Raw genomic sequence first — 17,568 nt, forward strand, 5'->3', positions numbered from 1 at the left:
GGTGCGCTTAATGAGGGAATCCCACGGACACTCCATTAGGTACACCGCCATTTTCAAGTGTACCTAATAACAGACCACTTTATTAAGGAAATATCAAGGTCAAAGGTCACAAGTGTCAAGCTCTAGTCTAAAACGGTGTACCTAATGGAGTGTCCATGCGATTCCCTCGTTAAGCGCACCTGCGGGAAAAGTTTTAGCTCTTTTCACGTGCCGCAGGAGCTAAAACTTTTCCCGCAGGTGCGCTTAACGAGGGAATCCCACGGACACTCCATTAGGTACACCGCCATTTTCAAGTGTACCTAATAACAGACCACTTTATTAAGGAAATATCAAGGTCAAAGGTCACAAGTGTCAAGCTCTAGTCTAAAACGGTGTACCTAATGGAGTGTCCTTGCGATTCCCTCGTTAAGCGCACCTGCGGGAAAACTTTTAGCTCTTTTCACGTTTCGCAGGAGCTAAAACTTTTCACGCAGGTGCGCTTAACGAGGGAATCCCACGGACACTCCATTAGGTACACCGCCATTTTCAAGTGTACCTAATAACAGGCCACTTTATTAGGGAAATATCATGGTCAAAGGTCACAAGTGTCAAGCTCTAGTCTAAAACGGTGTACCTAATGGAGTGTCCATGCGATTCCCTCGTTAAGCGCACCTGCGGGAAAACTTTTAGCTCCTGCAGAACGTGAAAGTGGCTAAAACTTTTCCCGCAGGTGCGCTTAACGAGGGAAACCCACGGACACTCCATTAGGTACACCGCCATTTTCAAGTGTACCTAATAACAGGCCACTTTATTAGGGAAATATCAAGGTCAAAGGTCACAAGTGTCAAGCTCTAGTCTAAAACGGTGTACCTAATGGAGTGTCCATGCGATTCCCTCGTTAAGCGCACCTGCGTGAAAACTTTTAGCTCCTGCAGAACGTGAAAGTGGCTAAAACTTTTCCCGCAGGTGCGCTTAACGAGGGAAACCCACGGACACTCCATTAGGTACACCGCCATTTTCAAGTGTACCTAATAACAGGCCACTTTATTAGGGAAATATCGAGGTCAAAGGTCACAGGTGTCGAGCGCTAGTCCTTGGGGCCGCGTTTCAATATGGTGACGTCACAGATCCAACAGCCAATCAGGAGGCATCCTGTTATGAGATGGCGCCAAAGCTCGACTTTGCCATTACGCAGCCGAAATGGATAATCTTCTGAAAATATCTTTGGATTTCAAATTGACCTCATTTGAATGGGGTGTATAGATTTTGTCTATCCAATGCGTGTGCAGTCTTCTCAATTGGTTACTTTTCCTAACGGATGGTAAAAGCTAAACGTGGCAATGCTCCAATTTCCTCTTCAGACATGCAGTGCTGAAATGCATGCTTCAGAACATTCAAACAGTGTTATTTCAAAGCTTTTTTAATTTGAGTCCATGTTAACTTGTCAACTTTTGCCTTTTATTCCAAGTGAAACAATGAAAAACAGTTTTGAACATGATAGATGGATGCTGTGGAACATTTCATTCAATTTGTTTCTAAGGGCCGGTCCCGCTTCTACTTTTGGGTGGGCATGAGATCGTCGATGGACTCCCCCGCCGCCAGTTTCTTTTCCATCTCCACCAGCAGCTTGATGCCATCAACGACCATCTGCACCAGCTCCACCTCAGAGAAGCCCAGTCGGTCAGAGTTTGAGACGTCAAAGACTCCATCCACGGCATCCGTGTCCACGCCACCTAGCGGATGAAATGATATGAACACAACTTCAGTTCAGGGACTAACTTGAAATGACGGCGGCAGAAAGAGACCTGTTCCGCGCTTCTGCAGCCTCAGCCTTTTAAGGACCTCTTCAAACTCTGGGTGCTTGCTCATATTTGGCAGCTTCACGTGCACACCGGCACGCAGACCCGTGCCCAGGTTGGACGGGCACGTCAGAATGTAGCCCAGGTGCTCGTTCCACATGAAAGAAAAGCCTTTGTTCTTGAACAAAGATTCAATCTAAAAAAGACAGGGTTGACAACAGACTTTCTTTCAGATCATCGGAGCGTGAAGGCGGCGGCCAGGCTTAAACAAACCTCTGTGAGTCCGGTGCAGAAGCGAGTAAACACTTCCTTCAAGTTGCCACCCTTCTGCATGGAGATGACTCGTAGATGGTCTTCTTCGTTCACCCACACCAAAAATGTCTTGTTTTCATTATACCTGGAAAGTAGTCAGCAACTATCAGCCTCTTTCCATTCTCACGCCCTTTCCGCCGAGAGTCTTTCTCACCAGATGCCTCTGGCGCTGGGCCAGTCCCGGGCCATTCTTGATGCCAGCAGCAGAGGGGACACGGGTTTGTCAAAAAGCAAGTGGTCGTCAATCAGCTGCTGCTGCTCGCCATCTGACAGCTTTCTCAAGGAATAGTACTTCCCCTGTAGGTCTCCGGTGAGTGAAGCCAAGACTGCGCGCAAAGGGGGTTTATTTTCCGACTCACTTTCCGTTCGGCTCTTTTTTGCGTACCTTCCATGGAGAGCTTCTCCACAGCACGTCTCTCGCCACGTCGGCAGAGCGGCGGCAGGCAGAAGCCGCGGACGCTGCGGCCCGTTCGCACTCGGGAGCTCAACACGTACTCTGGGTCGAGATCGTCGCCCCCCTTGGAGCGACACACATTTTTGGTCAAAGTTCAAAAAACCAGCGGATGCGTCAGTCACGTGATCCTCGTACCACGAGGTTGTCCGGGTTGAGGTCGGTCTTATGCATGTCTGTCGGTTTGTATCCTCCGTGTCTGTCCTCGATCACAAGGTCGAGCAGCTCTTTGAAGACCTCGTACGACTCCTCGTCTCCGGCCACGCAGCCAACCGTCATGATGAAGGGGTGACCTGCCCCAAAGAATGCCACATCAGGGTTAGGGTCATGGGTCAACGATGGCGGCGGCGGCAAGTGGTTTACCTGGATTATCCACGCCTGTCTGGATGACCCGGTCTATAGTGAAGCCATTGGGGGTGGTCCGCTCCCTCAGTGTTTTGTACAGGTCCATGGTCAAGAACTTGGCCATGTGGTTGTTGTGTTTACTGAGATCAGGGAACTCGTCCTCTGCCGTCAGCCCCTTGAGCTGAAGGTTGGCCATTTTTTGACAGCTAAAAGACACACTTCCAAACTCAAAAGAAGGCAAACATATCAAGCCACCCAACATCAAAGTCTTAAGAGTCTTTGGGTTTTTGAAAAGCGCTACACAAATTGAATGAACTATTAATGATTCAGCTTGTTTTATAAAGGCAAGGGGAAATATATAGTCATCGAACGGTCTTAATTCAAGGCGATTACGAAACCATCATGCCAGCAAAGAAAAAAAACAACAGCCAAAGATTGAATACGAATCAAAGCTAAAGCTAAGCTCACCACTTCGGTTCAGTGGTTTCATATGATAGCAAGGCATTGCAACCCAGCTCCGATATTTTCAGAGCTTTTATGGACTGCTCAGATGAGTGCTTCTTGATGGACCAGATGGAGGGAAGGACGGCCCGGCCCATGCGCGGACCAGTAACGGGCACAGAGCTGCACTTTAAATTGGATGCCAGAGGATGGATGACGTTTTGTTCACAAAGCCTGCCACTTTTCAAGAAGTGACTGCAACTTTTACAGCGCATTATTTCTTGCTGGACAAGTGTGTGTGGCTAGCCGGTAGAGACCTTTAAGATGAAAGAATAATGGCACAGCCCCTGGGCCTCAACTGACCTCCACCTCCTATTTGGGCCTTTCTACAGGAGATTTACTGTGTAGGAAAACAGTATACTTCTTTTAACACTGTTGTTGCAGCCATACAAAAAGTTGCATCAAGAAACTTCACCAAGCTCCTTGATACGACATCTCATATGAATTCCTTTCCCGCACTGCATACTAATCATGATGCACGCATGACCTAAAACATTTACCTTCTTCAATATTTAGGTTTGAGGCATGGGAACGTTTTCAATTCCAAACAGCCTTAGTTATGAATATTCAACAATGCAATGCATTTTTCAAGCACGTTATCGTTCTATCATGCACTATGAGTGCAAAAGAAAAAAAAAATCCATAAAAATCCATTTTCTTCGAATTCATCAAACGAGAGCACAATTTAACATCCATTGACTTACACTTGTTCAATAGTGTCTGACATGTTTGCGTCTTCTTTCTTCACAACTCCAGCGCTTGCAAGAAGTCAATGACTTGTCAGTGGTTGGTTGGTTGGAGACAGACAGACAGACAGAGAGAGAGAACGAGACGCACGTACGCTACGGCCAGCTGCACGCACGCACGCGCGCACGCACCCACACATTTATAGCCATCGACGTGGCACATAGTCAGCAGCATCAGCTCTGTGATGAACACGACGTGGGCGAACAATTAAAGGCGTCGTGTGCTCCACGTTCGCTTTGCGCAACAAATCGTTCCAACAAAGCGTCATGTTTGAAACCTAGCTCTTATGAAAAAAAAAAAAAAGCCTATGATATAACCACAGACATTCACTAGAACGCCTTTTTAATATATATATAAAGTGGATTCAAAGCGTGCACTTATTCGTACGAATGACACGATCAATCCCCATGTCTGCAATTCCCGTCTGAAAATGAAGCGTCTATGGCCACAAGGGGGCGACATAGGCGTGGATTTCAAGTCTACTTCATTGAATATATAGGAGTTTTTTTTTCTTCCTCAGTTGTTTCCACTGGTACCTACCTACTTGAGAATCAATGACCACAACAGAGCCCATTCTGCTAAACTACAAGCACAATTCCTGCTTTACACTCAAATTGCAGTTCTAAAAATACACTTATCTTTTCAAAACATGAAATACAATTCTCTGCATTCGGCATCATTTCCATGAAGAAAACCTCTGTCATTCAAAATTCCATGTTTAAATGTTATCACATGGGCAAACTCCTATTGCCCCGTTGCTGTTGTTTTTTTCCTTCTCAATTCACAATCTGAGCATCCAAAGCAACAGGTGAGCTCTTCTGTTTAGGAGCAATGGAAGCCAACATTGGAAACAAAGGCAGAGCCAGAGGAGTGAGAGGACGAGGGAGACCAAGGATGGAAATCTCCGATGAGGTGCGAGCCGCTTTGGTTGACCATGTGCTCAACCGCGGTCTCACAATGACGGAGGCTGGCAAAAAAGTCCAGCCCAATATGAGCAGGTATAGCGTAGCGTCCATCATCCGGGCGTTCCAAAATGACAATAGGTAAGAAAACTGCGGTATCAAATATGTACTAGCTCAGAAACGTAGTACCCCTTTGTATTCCTATGCAGTATTTTACAATTTGTATCGCAGAACTGAAAGATTGTCAAGCCGAGATGGTCGGGAACGTCTCCTGTCTCCCGAACAGGAAACTGCCATCAGGAACATGGTCCTGGAAAAGAACGCCATAACATTCCAGCAAATGCAGAGAAGAGTCGCAGAAAACAACGATCTATTTCGCAATGTTCAGAGGGTGAGCTTCTCAACACTGGACCGCCGTGTCTACAGGGTGCCATTTCAACACAATTCAGCAAGAGTCAAAGAATTGCGATATAACTACGTGCATGTAAGTATCATGATACGGTGTTGTAATCATGATTGCGCTTGACAAGAGTGACGGCTACGTTTCGGATATTGTTTCAGAAAGTCCTTGAGCTACAGGTGGCTGACGTGGAGCACCGGTTCATCTTCATTGATGAAGTTGGATTCAACTTGACAAAAAGAGGAAGGGGGAGTAGTTGGCGCAAAGACCCCGGCCGCCACCGATGGAACATCACAATGTGCGCGGCCATCACCCACCACGGCGTCATCCATCGTCACGCTGCCTTCGGTCCCTACAACAGCGCCCATCTGATCACCTTCCTGGACGACCTGCACGAGAAACTCGTTCCGCCGAATGGGGTGGACGGGCCGGAACAGCTCAGGTACGTTGTCGTCTGGGACAACGTAAGCTTCCACCGGGCCGCCGCCGTACGTAAATGGTTCAGCGCCCACGCGCGCTTTTTAGAGGTGAATCTCCCTCCGTATTCTCCCTTTCTCAATCCTGTTGATGATTTTTTTGGGGCCTGGAGATGGAAAGTGTATGAGCGAAATCCACAAGCACGTGGCACCCTTCTCCAAGCCATGGAAGAAGCATGTGGAGATATAGGAGCTGAAGCTTTTGTTGACTGGATTTGCCATGCTCGGCGGTATTTCCCACACTGCATGGCCAGGGAAAATATTGATTGCGATGTGGATGAGGTTCTGTGGTCAGACCGAAGCAGAAGAGCGGATGCAGCATAGTTTTTTTTTTTCTTTTTCCCAAAATGCTTCTGCTCTTTTGTATGTTGACCACTGCATTTAGCACCCAGGCAATAAAACACTGTCAGCCTAGATTCCAATAGGGTTATCCCATAGAAACAACAGTGAGCTCCAATCAAAAGCTCTTCCAGGTTGTTTATCAGATCCAAGTTCAAGTACCTGGAAATATAAGCAGATATGATGATGATTGTCTTTTTTCTTTCATTTGATCAAACTTTGCAGAGAACCACCTCAGGTGTGCCTCTATCGTCTACTATTGACTTTTCATTCATTGCTAAGAAAAACAGCATTGCCATTATTTTCCATAAGAAAATATTCCATAGGAAACTTATAATATCGTCATTTATTTTGCCGAATGTCTTCCCAAGGGCAATGTACAGCATTTACCATAATACAATACTCTTTAATTACATCATTTACAGATGAAGTCTTTGATGGGTGAGCGACGGAGATCACAAAGTGGATAGAACAGAAGACTGACACACGTATGTCAACGACGTCTGTAAGAAACGATGTCACTGAAATCAGCTCGCGGCTCTATTTGTCAGATCTGAAAGGCGGACCGTTGATTTCACATAAAGAGCAAAAGTAGTCATTTGTATTCCATCACATTCATTCAGCAATGATAACAGTAAAACCAAAAAGTGAACCCATGTAAATGATGGATGCTTTCAGGCAGCAAATTTGAAGGTTAACAATGATTCACCAATGTTCTCCACACACAAAACGGAAAAAGGTTTTGTAAAAAAAGCCGCCGGCATGGAAAAACCTCGGTTTCCCACACGTTGAGCACAAAATGCGAGTTTGGTGGGGCAGCGGAAGGGGGTGACTTATTTCCACAAGAAAGCTCTGAACGGATAATTTCACCGTTGTTTATGGCCCACCGTGAAGGCTAAGAGAGATTTCCTGTGATTATTGTTTGTTAAACTTGGTCAAGTTTATTTATACTCGTGGGGATGGGATTCTATTTGCTTTGTTTTTTTTTTTTTAGCTTGCTTTTTGCCCCTAATCATTTCAAACGGCTTAAAAGATGAAAAGAGACGAAACCGTTGCAGGGGGATTTTGCTCGTAGCATGAGCCTGCTAATTGATCATTTATAGAGCCACATCCAAATAATAAATTAACAAACAAACCAATAAATAAGCAAGCAGGCAACACATCAACAAACACATTTTTCAAAAAGTTGTTCTCTTCAGTACAAAGTTCTCATATGATTCTTAAAAATGACAAGTCCAAGTGGCAAGCTTTCTTTTTTTTGCCGTGTGAAAAATGGGGGTAATTTGAGGGTCCTGCAATAGAAATGAAACACGGGGCTGGCAGCAGCTACTTCGAAATTGGTCTCCTCAGTCATCAGAGTTGGGGAATCAACGTCTGAAGTCGGCCAGGTCCAAATCAGAATAATGATCTCTCGGTCGGTGACGCAGAAAAAGGTAAATATTTACTATAAATTCCACTCGGTGAGCTCTCGGTCGTGCCTACTTTACGATGCAAAAATACATTTTCCGGACTCCAAAAGTATCCTTTGAATTCCATTTGCCATCCAGTGTCTGATGTGCTTTCATGTTCAGTCTGGGATTTGACACCCTGCGGGGTTCTCATAATAAAAGCTTCACGGATGAATCTTTTTTGCTTACGCTCAAAAGGTTGTTTCCAAACCGGAGGGAGAAAGCAAAGGTTTGCTGACACAGCGTTTGCTCTTGTCTAGTCACTTGCAGTTACCAAAGTTGGGGAGTCAATCAAACATGTTGGTTAAAGCACAGTGGCGTTGTGACCCTCCATTCTGGGCAGCCGGGTGTCCTGCACCGTCCCCATGGTGACCAAGAGCGGTCGGCTGTCTTCCGATAATCCCGACCGACCCAGAGACACCGAGGCGGGGGCCCTCTGGTGGCCACTCTGTTGGGAGGGAACCAGCTGAGTCGGAGCCGGAGCCGGAGCCAAAGCCAAAGCCGCCTCCGTCGACACGCCTTGCTCCTGGTAGCCGTAGCCGATACTCCCGCAGGGGAACCGCCTGAGTCTGTACACCGGACCGGGTGGCAAAGTGCCAGAATCTAAAAGGAGGGGGGACTGGCTTGCTGGTGGAGGGGGTGCTAACAAGGGTCTGCAGAGACCCTGCGGCTGCTGCTGCTGCTGCTGCTGCTGATGATGCAGCATCTGAAACTGATGCTGATGTTGAAACTTATGCTGGAGACCCATGGAGCCAGCCACCTCGGCCACAGTCCGTCCCACGTGCTCCTGGCCTTCGCCGGGCACCCTGCCGCTGGTGCCGGCCAAACTCCCCCCCACGCCCCCTTGCCGCTGCTGCTGCTGCTGCTGCTTCCTCTGTAGCTGCTGCAGGAACCACGAGCCGTACGTGGGGTTCCAAAGACTGCTGCTCTTCCCGTTGTGGCTCTTCTCCTCTGCTGGGTGACCCTGGTTGAAGGCCAGGTTGATGTGGCCCCCCTCTGGGCCGGGCTGGGCGCTTCCCTTGGCACTGAGGGTGGCGCTCGCCGTCGCCGCCGCCGCCGCGAGGGTGCCGGTCGTCGTCATCGAGGTCTGCGTGTGAGGTTGCTGGTGTTGATGGAGGTACGCTTGGGGCTGAGACGCTGTCTGCGCCCTGGCTTCGGACGGGGCTGTTTGCTCGGCGCCTCTTTGGCTCTCCTCTGAGCGGTAGCGTGCCTGCGCCTCTGAAAGTTCCCCGTCAGGCACGTGAGCGTTGACCAGCACGGCGGCGCCCGAGGGATCGTCAGGATGGGCTGTTACGTACTCCTCTTCTTCCTGGACAGGCCCGTATTCAATAGGCAAGGGCATGGTCACCACATCCGGGTCCTAAAATGTTCAAGAATTCGAGATTTTTTTTTTTTTTTATTGGCCATGTTTGAGCATGCCAAACAAGGAATTTGACTTGGGTACATCTCAGCCCCTGTCCAACATTTAGGTGACTAACAACACTCAGGAAAATTGACAAACATTCCCAAACATCCCCTGATCTTAAACTCAAGGACAGAGCTCGTGTTACAAGAGAAGCCATCACGAGCATCCGGTTCAGGAGTTTTGGAATCCAATTTAATGTCGGGCACACCGCGTGGTGTTCTGTTGCGCCAATTTCAATATCTTCCAAAACGACTCATGCAAAATAATACATCACTTCCAACATTGGTGTCAAACATCATTTATGTGGCCCACAACTTTGACTTCACAAAGTGTCAATAGTAGAATTGTCTTCACTTCGACATTGCTAGCGCAAATCTTTCAAATCAAAATAGGTGAAGAGTTTTTTCCTAGTCTCGGCTTTCAAAATGAGGAATTCATCACTTTCTTGTGTAATGTAGGAAGGAAACGATGACTGGCAACAAATAAGTATGACGTCCCTGACTTGCATCATACGCTCCCTTCCTAATGTGGTGCCTGTGATTTTTTAATCTTTTACCACCTCACTGTAACGGGCAAGCACTCCTGACTCTTACCAGGCGCTTCTTGCTAACTTGAAGCCCATATAAGCAGTAGAAAACGAATACATTGATGTATTGTCGTAGTCTTTGCCACTCACTTTCTTTCTCATCAGTTTCCCGATCGCCCGTGTTATGCATGTCCCACGCGGACTAGCGTAAATCCACGCTAAAAGCTTTCCGTCAAGCTGCCGGCTTACTTTTTCCCGCTTCCAGCGAGGCGTGCGTTCTTTATTGTCTGCGGACATTACGTTCTTGAGCTTTTTTTTTCTTTTCCAAGTCAGTATTAAAATGTTCAGCTTTGCGTGGCACTTTCTCCTCAGACTACCCTTCGGCTTTACACATGCAATGTCAGCTCCGTAGGCTGTGTGTGCATTTTTAACGAAGTCTTCATTCAAGACTTGGTCAAAGTAATGGAAGGCACCTTCTTGAGGCACCATCTATTCTGCTTTTCTGGAAGCGGCGGCGCATAGGTGAGATGTGGCCATTATTGAATCAAGTGGACAATGATTAAACGGTAGCTTGGGTCTCAACAGCAAAGACCCCTTTTGACTTCCAACACCATCCGATACTTTGTCTTTAATTCTGCTTCTCGCTTCCAGAGAGTGGAGACAATGTATAGCAGCTCCCCTTTTATCTGATGCAGCCAGAACTCATGAACTAATCCAACGAAACAACAAATAGCGCTGGATGGGTTGACTCTAAATCCCAGCATTCAATTACATCCAAGATCTAGTTTGTTACCTGCAAGCAGTAGTCAATTCTCTCCAGGATAGTTGAGAAGTTTGGTCTGTCCTCGGGTTGGTGCTGCCAACTTTGAGTCATGATACGGTACCTGGAGATACACACGAATGAACAAACAGAAACTCCAGAATGTATGCAGATAGCGGGAAATATGCTGATGCGCGATATCACAAGCAGGAACACCAATTCTAATCTTTTCTTTTCCATGCAACTCAAAGAATAGACGTACCAATCCTCGTGAAGCCTTGTTCAGAATGATTTTTGCCCTCATATTCCAGTCCCTCAAGTTTTAAAAAAGAAATCTCTCCAAGTCTTTACAATCGATTTCTAAGAAGGCCCATAGTCAGTACAAATAAAGTCATTATCACAGCAGAACAGTTAATATGTTCTCAAGGGCACCAATAATGGCTGCCAGCTCCCATTATTTCATTCAATTGACTTCTCTCAGATTGCAGATGAACTCTGCGCTCAGCACACTGTCCGATTCTGACATTTGGCACTCATAGTGAATATTGCACTTTTTTCCATATAATCACTTAGATGGAATATTCTAAGTGAGCATATTGAGGGTGCAATGAGGAGTAAAAAAGCCCTTAGTCGAGCTGGCCCGGTCTGTCCGAATGTCTTATCATTGGAGTTCTTATCGCGGCGACAGCAAAGGAAGTCGTTGGACTCATCCTGGATATTCACAGCACTTTTTTATCTCCTGGGACATCATTTCCTTTGTGTTTCGACGCAACAACTACGGCACGGCACGGCACGCGTGGTCAGGTTTACATACACAGGCCCCGGGCAGTTTTTGGGCGGGTCCATTCTCCCACCGTTGGTTACAAAGTCCAGCACTTCTTGGTTACTGCGACTTGGATAAGGCATGTAGCCCAGTGAGAAGATCTCCCAGAGCAGAACCCCAAAAGACCTGGTCAACCAAAAAGGGAAACCAGGTGAATGACAATCAAGTGGGCGCCGTCAAAGCGACAAGGACCAAGATAGGCAAATCAAAGGAAGATCATCTCTGACAGTGACGACACATGGCTACAAAAGGTGCGTGCTCACCAAGTATCTGTTTTGGATGTGAAGATGCCCTCCATGAAGGCCTCAGGTGGCATCCACTTGACCGGGAGCATGGCACGACCACCTTTCCTGTAGTAACTCGCTCTACATGCGCACAGGCAAGTTATGCAAGCAACAGAAAAAAAAACAGTCATCAGAATCATAACAGAATGAAAAGCAGCAATACTTTTCTTTGCCGTTGCCATAGCGACAGCCTCATATGGAAGGATAAAAGAAACCTGACATGCATATTTAATTGTGTGCTGTCACTGCTCTGATCCAAAAGACACATTGAAGTCACACTCTGTCATGGGAAAGAGGCATTGATTCTTTTTCTGGTCCGAACCATTTCTAACGCTGCCTTGCTTTTGGTAAAGAAATGATCTCATTGTTAATCATGGCGGAGGTCGAAGGCAAATTCATGCTGAGCTACATCTAAGTTCAAGATAATCAAGATGAAAAGGATAGGTCGGCATCCCCGCCGCTCCTGGGCCGCATGAACTTTGTTCATTTGATTTTCAAATTTAATTCTGAATTTAAAGACGACAGCGTTCTGGGTGGTGGCCAAAGGGAGTGACCTTAGCGGTCCAATCCAAGGCCGCAGCATTCCTGGCGAGTGAGCAAAGTCCAGAAAGACAAATTCGAGCCTTGGTCACTCCGTAATCGCTCAGCGGAGAGTATCTGTCGAGCAATAGCGGGCATAACGTATGCCCGGCGGCATAAGTGGAAGAAAAGGAATGGACGGATGAATGATTGGGCAATTTGTGAAGTTCCACACTCCAACAGGTGATGAAACGAAAAACAAAATGTCTTGGCTGTTCCAAGCTGCTGAAATATTCATTAAAAGTGTCTGGGGCTTTCAAGTTATATGGGACAACGGAACACACCCATTCATCGCCTCTTGCGTAATCATGTCCTTTTGAACAAAATCAGGCAAAAAGCACCCGATCCCATTTTAGCCATTTGCACATTGGACCTTCTCAACACGACAGGCGGTGGTTAAGTGCTACTCTACATTCAGAGGTGTTTACCGAGCAAAGCTAAAGAAGCAAGCATTTGTTTCGTAGGGCTTTGACCTATCAGGCCGCACCAGCTCCATCCAGACAAATCCAATGCATTGCAAAAGAGAGACAGTGAAGCTCTGCATTCATATGAAAGTCCCTGAGATGCACATGACAGTGGCCCTCATTGTTTCTGTCTGAGCTCATTTTCTCCGTGCCATTTCACTGCAATGGCGAGATTGATTAAAGCCTTTATTCTCGGTGACGTTGATGATGTTCGGAAAACTTTCAACGACACGCCATCGATTCCAAAGTCCTCACTTGCTTATCTAAAAGCAGGGTTAGGTGACATTTTTTAATCTCCTTTGGACTCGACCACTTCCACCCTGTACACATGAAGATTAAAAGAAATCATTGAACATAAAATAGTCACCCGTTTGACGTCCTCGGTCAGAAAGAGGCAGAATTGGGACGCCGTTTGTCACTGGCCATGAATGAGTGAGTTGATGCAAAATGAATGGCTTAACTTGATTGTGGGTCCGTGGCAGTTTCCACAACTCTGCCAAGCAAGCAAACTTATCGCCAACTAAGCATGGCATTCAGTGAAACCTTGGGCTTGGCTGCCAAAAATGTTTGCCACCTAACTACATAGATCGCAAAACGGCTTTTCTCTCCCGTATGTGTTACAATAGTCCTCATGCCCAAGAATGCATCCAGTCCTCCTTGAATAGAAAAAGAACTATGGCACGGCAGATTTTTTTTACTAATACAAAATGACTCTTTGCTTTATGAGTGACAATGAAATAGTTCCTCCTACTCCAGAATAAAAAAATGCACAGTTCCCTGATATGATTTGACATCATCCTTTGTTAGACGCTAACCAAAAAGAATATGTAAGTCGTCAAGATTCAAAGACGGGACCTTTTGACTGTGAGGCAGCACCAGCCCCGCTGTGCTACCCCGGCAACCTGTTCTTTTTTTTTGACTGAACCCGCGAGCCCACGTTGGTGCCAGGCTGTTTGAGTGAAGAATAGCAGCACGTGCGAGTACGCCTGTGGCTCTGCTCTCCGAATATAAAAAGCTGACATTAAGCTCCATGCCTACCCTCACTGCGACGGCCTTAAAAGGACTTGCGCGTGCGTCCCTTGTCACACACAGAGAGAAAAAAAAGGGCCACAGCACCAAACAACAAATACAAGTTGCAGACAGCCACGCGGCACTGAGCGAGGTACCCTCTTCATTCTTCTGCACATAAAAGCAGAGATAAGCCCAACTGCTGGAGGCTGCTATATAAAAGGCAGATCTTGGCCAGGCACCTGAAAAACTGACATCAGCAATTAAATCAAGCAGGCCTAATGTGGCACCCCGGGGACATCTGGAGCAACAAGCCTTAACCAGATGTGACTTTGGAGCTCATCTGAGGATTTTCACAGGATCTTGCAATGATATACTAGCTTCATGTCCCCTGCTCCAGTCTCTCTTAGATGAAAGGCTAGAAAAATTTCCCTCCGTGCGGGACGTCGTCACATGGCCGTATTCAAATATTTGAGATGAGAATAATGAGATGCTAGTTGGCCACTGAATGCTTGCTCACATTAGAAGGCGTTAGAAGCCTCTTTACGTTTACAGATCTTAATGAGCCACAGGGACGGACGGTGCAATCGTTTATGGACACAGATCAAATTGAGCAATTACAAATTGACTAGGTGCATCCGATATTGTCAATTAATGCAATACTAGTATAAAGGTTCTACTCAAAGTAGTGGACATGGATTCATTGATAGTAGTTGTAGTCTTCACTAACAGCATCATTCTTTGCATTTTGATTGACATGCGGCTGTTTGGAAAAAGACCAAAGCAAGCGTCGACAAGTCCATATCCACAGAGATTTAAAAAAAAAAAAAGAAAAACGTTGCCGCAACATCGACAAATGATACGATTCATTAGGGCTGCGCTTCATTTTTACCTGTAAATATCCCGAGCCATCCCAAAATCTCCAATCTTGGCCACTCGACCGGGTCCTTTGCACGTCAGCAGGCAATTACGAGCCGCAATATCCCTAAATGATGAAGAATACACGCACAAGTATGAAAATCCAGCCTTCCTTGGCGTTTGATCTTTTCAAGGAGTTTAGTTGGTATTGAATTTGGCACATTGGATCAGACTAGCAAGTTGCCATCAGCATTGCTGGTAAGCTTCCCGCAGCGCTTTTTATGACTCGACACACCTGAGAAAAGTGCGGCGTATATACAAGCAAGATGAGAAAGTATTCTTTTCAAAGAGCTGGCTTTGTTATTTTTCGACTAGGAACATTTCAGTGCACATTTCAGTGTTTTGGAGGGGAAGCAAAACACACCGAACTGAATGAATGTCGAGCTGTGCAACTTTCTCCAGAGCGTAGTGCATCCATCTCTTAATCAGGCCAGACAAATGGGCACCCAGACTAATAAACTGGCAGAATGCTACATCCAAATAACAGCATGTGACACACTGCTCAAACGGAATCATGAGGCGGGGGCACAACTGCAAAACACGCAACTGGAAGCAAGATGAGTGATCGCGCTAGTAAGCGGCACACGCTGGCTGGCTGGCTGGCTGGCTGGCTGGCTGGCTGGCTGGCTGGCGTACTTCATACAGCCAGCCTTCTTCTGATTAATGTAGATGCGAGATGACACAGTTGGGATGCAGTAATAGCTGAGACTGATTTAAACAGAGGCGGCTCGTTTTTATCACGTGGCCTGCGATGTTGCGCCAGGAGAAATTGCAAATGAGTCAACCAATTTGGATTGAATAATTGACTCAGTCCTAAAAATCAACACTTCTGGCCATCCCCTCCCTTATATTAGTATCTGGAAGAGGCGAGGCGTTTGCTTTAGTGAGCGTGGGTGCCATTTCCATTCAAAGTATTTGAATGAGTAAACAATTTACAGTAGCTACACATCATTACCTCCGTTTGGGGCCCAAGTACAATGGTATTCAGCGGCAGCCACTATATCTATTTGCTTATGTTTTATCTTTGGCTCTTCCTGATTACAAGCGGCATGTGGTCACATACGAGCGTAGGCAAACGCAAGTGGCGTGCGTAGTCCTTGTTTAATGGCTCGGAAGAAGTCACGCTAATGATTTGGTTCCGCTGCTAGGCAAGGACGAGCAGCCAGAGTTGTCGCAGACGGCGAGCGGAAGGAGGCCTTCGGGGAAGGGCACGCACGCACGCACGCACGCACGCGGCCGCCGTTTTGCGTGCAGCACAGTAACGGGAGGACAGCTACTTATTAAAACGACGTTAACAGGCCTCACACTGCCGACTTTACTCACAGTGAATTAGAAGGAGCTTTCCTGCCTTTGTTATTGCTCTTAAACTATTGTTGTTGGACTTTTTAAAGAGCTTTGCTTGCGTTGAGCGCCATTTTACTGCCCTCGCCGCAGTACTTCACTTATGCCGTTACAATTGCTATTTCCAAAGGAAGTGTGGGATTGAACTGCTTGTTGGTATTTAGTCATCCGACCTCATTCCTTTGCTCTTTACTATTCCTACTCAAGCGTAAACGTTGTAATTATCCACAAGGACAGTATCAGCGGCCATTTCAATACACGCAGAGAAGACGGGCCGGCGGGCCGAGCCGTATAGAAGGTCAGCGAGCTGTGCAGAAGACGTGGCCGTTAGGTGGATTGATGGGGCTTTACCGCTCCACGTCGGAGCAAATACGCTTTAATCGGCCTCGTTTATCAATGGCTAATACCTGAAGTGAAAGGGAGAGACTCTTCAATTGTCTTGATTTGACTGAATGTGACCTTTCCCCATATTGACTTGGACCTGACCTTCCATGTAAGTGTCCATAACGTTGATTTGGGGCTTTAGAAGGAGGCTCTTTGATAACCATTGTTTTCTGGACAGACGTTATGTATGGGCCTTGTATATAGTAAGCCATCAAAAGATTTTTGGATAATGATGCTCAGGCGGTAGGTAGAGCGGGTCGCGCAGTAACCAACGCATTGACGCTTCTGTCACATGTCGTTGTGCGCTTGGGCTTATTGGACTCACCTGGTAAAACATTGAATTAAGAAAGAAAGAAAAATCCTTGTTTGTCCTCTCAACTATAATATCAGAGGCAAAATGTGTCCTTATGTTCCACTCGAGCCGGTGTAGTCATAATAAAGCCAAGAACAGATCTTGTTGATGCAATCTGTGAAGATGGTTTGCCTCATTTGCATTTCACATGGGCAATATATATGCATACTTTTCCCATCTGCTGGATTTCTTGAGAATACAAATTCTGTAACTCATCCATTTGTCGATTGAAAAAAATGGATGGATTCAGATACCTGTGGATAAATTGGTTCTCTTCCAGATACTGGCAGCCTTTGGAGATATCTCGAGCGACATTGAGAAGGTCAACCATGGTCAGGCTGGACGCTTGCTCCTGAGAGAGAACCATATTTATGAATTAGAATGGGCTTGATGGCACAGTCAGTCACATCTAATTTGGAAGGGCAACGTGTCCCAATACTTGTGTATTTAATTGCAACACGAATAACGATGAGTCTCACCAATCGAGGTCTCATCTCCCTGAGAAAGGTCTTGAGGTCTCCTCCGGTCATCAGCTCCAGAAGTATGAATCTGGGCATGGCCTGCAGACTCACCCCAACACAGCGCACAATGTTCTGGTGGCTGAACTTACTACAGAGACAAAAGCACAGGAAATAAAAAGCATCGGATAGGACGACTTGATATGCGTGAGCAAATTTCATCGGGCTGGTACCTGATGATTAGAGCCTCCATAAGGAAGTCCAGTTCATCTTGTTCTGAGCAAACCTCAGGCAGGGTCTAGTTTTTCATACAAAAACATAGGAGCTCATTGAAAATAGAAGATGGGATAGATTCCAGTGTCTCCTATTCAGTTTCTTTTTTGAAGGGAACAATTTTGGAGGGGACATCACCTTGACTGCCACATGAAGTGGGCTGGGTTCGCTTGGTATTCCCACCGCCAGTCCCTCATATACTTCACCAAAAGCACCATGGCCGAGGCCCCTGGAGTAAAAATCGTTTCGTGCAATATCAGCACGGCCGGATGCAAATAGTGCCTGTGTGACTGT

At 46.5% G+C, this 17,568-nt stretch overlaps 2 protein-coding genes across 2 annotated transcripts in view; both read right to left on the reverse strand.

Moving 5' to 3' along the window:
• Positions 1 to 1,452: 1,452 nt before the first annotated feature.
• LOC133169658 (creatine kinase, testis isozyme-like) lies at positions 1,453 to 4,229 on the reverse strand. The gene is made up of 8 exons (XM_061302037.1): positions 4,092 to 4,229; positions 2,905 to 3,092; positions 2,680 to 2,834; positions 2,476 to 2,608; positions 2,245 to 2,416; positions 2,052 to 2,175; positions 1,785 to 1,974; positions 1,453 to 1,712 (listed from the first exon to the last, which is right to left on the reverse strand). The coding sequence occupies exons 1-8, from the start codon at positions 4,112 to 4,114 to the stop codon at positions 1,534 to 1,536; spliced, it is 1,164 nt and encodes a 387-aa protein (XP_061158021.1). The 5' UTR covers positions 4,115 to 4,229; the 3' UTR covers positions 1,453 to 1,533.
• Positions 4,230 to 6,601: 2,372 nt separating this feature from the next.
• alk (ALK receptor tyrosine kinase) overlaps positions 6,602 to 17,568 on the reverse strand; it is a 137,084-nt gene continuing 126,117 nt past the window's right edge. The window contains exons 21-29 of the mRNA XM_061302036.1: positions 17,413 to 17,503; positions 17,235 to 17,299; positions 17,023 to 17,152; positions 16,798 to 16,895; positions 14,441 to 14,533; positions 11,477 to 11,578; positions 11,205 to 11,339; positions 10,424 to 10,514; positions 6,602 to 9,059 (exon numbers count right to left, since the gene is read on the reverse strand). Of these exons, the coding sequence (XP_061158020.1) occupies positions 8,004 to 9,059; positions 10,424 to 10,514; positions 11,205 to 11,339; positions 11,477 to 11,578; positions 14,441 to 14,533; positions 16,798 to 16,895; positions 17,023 to 17,152; positions 17,235 to 17,299; positions 17,413 to 17,503 (1,861 nt within the window). The 3' untranslated portion in view covers positions 6,602 to 8,003. The remainder of the gene's footprint in view (positions 9,060 to 10,423; positions 10,515 to 11,204; positions 11,340 to 11,476; positions 11,579 to 14,440; positions 14,534 to 16,797; positions 16,896 to 17,022; positions 17,153 to 17,234; positions 17,300 to 17,412; positions 17,504 to 17,568) is intronic.

The sequence above is a fragment of the Syngnathus typhle genome, linkage group LG16 (assembly GCF_033458585.1).
Source record: "Syngnathus typhle isolate RoL2023-S1 ecotype Sweden linkage group LG16, RoL_Styp_1.0, whole genome shotgun sequence".
Classification (NCBI taxonomy): domain Eukaryota; kingdom Metazoa; phylum Chordata; class Actinopteri; order Syngnathiformes; family Syngnathidae; genus Syngnathus; species Syngnathus typhle.

What these genes read in the sequence shown, in the direction of transcription:
- LOC133169658 (XM_061302037.1), bottom strand. Translation starts at nt 4,114, where the DNA reads ATGTCAGACACTATTGAACAAGT. An exon ending in CCCAGCGCCAGAGGCATCTG is followed by an intron (nt 2,176 to 2,244) that starts GTGAGAAAGACT and finishes ACTACTTTCCAG; the next exon opens with GTATAATGAAAACAAGACAT. An exon ending in GCTGCAGAAGCGCGGAACAG is followed by an intron (nt 1,713 to 1,784) that starts GTCTCTTTCTGC and finishes TTCATCCGCTAG; the next exon opens with GTGGCGTGGACACGGATGCC.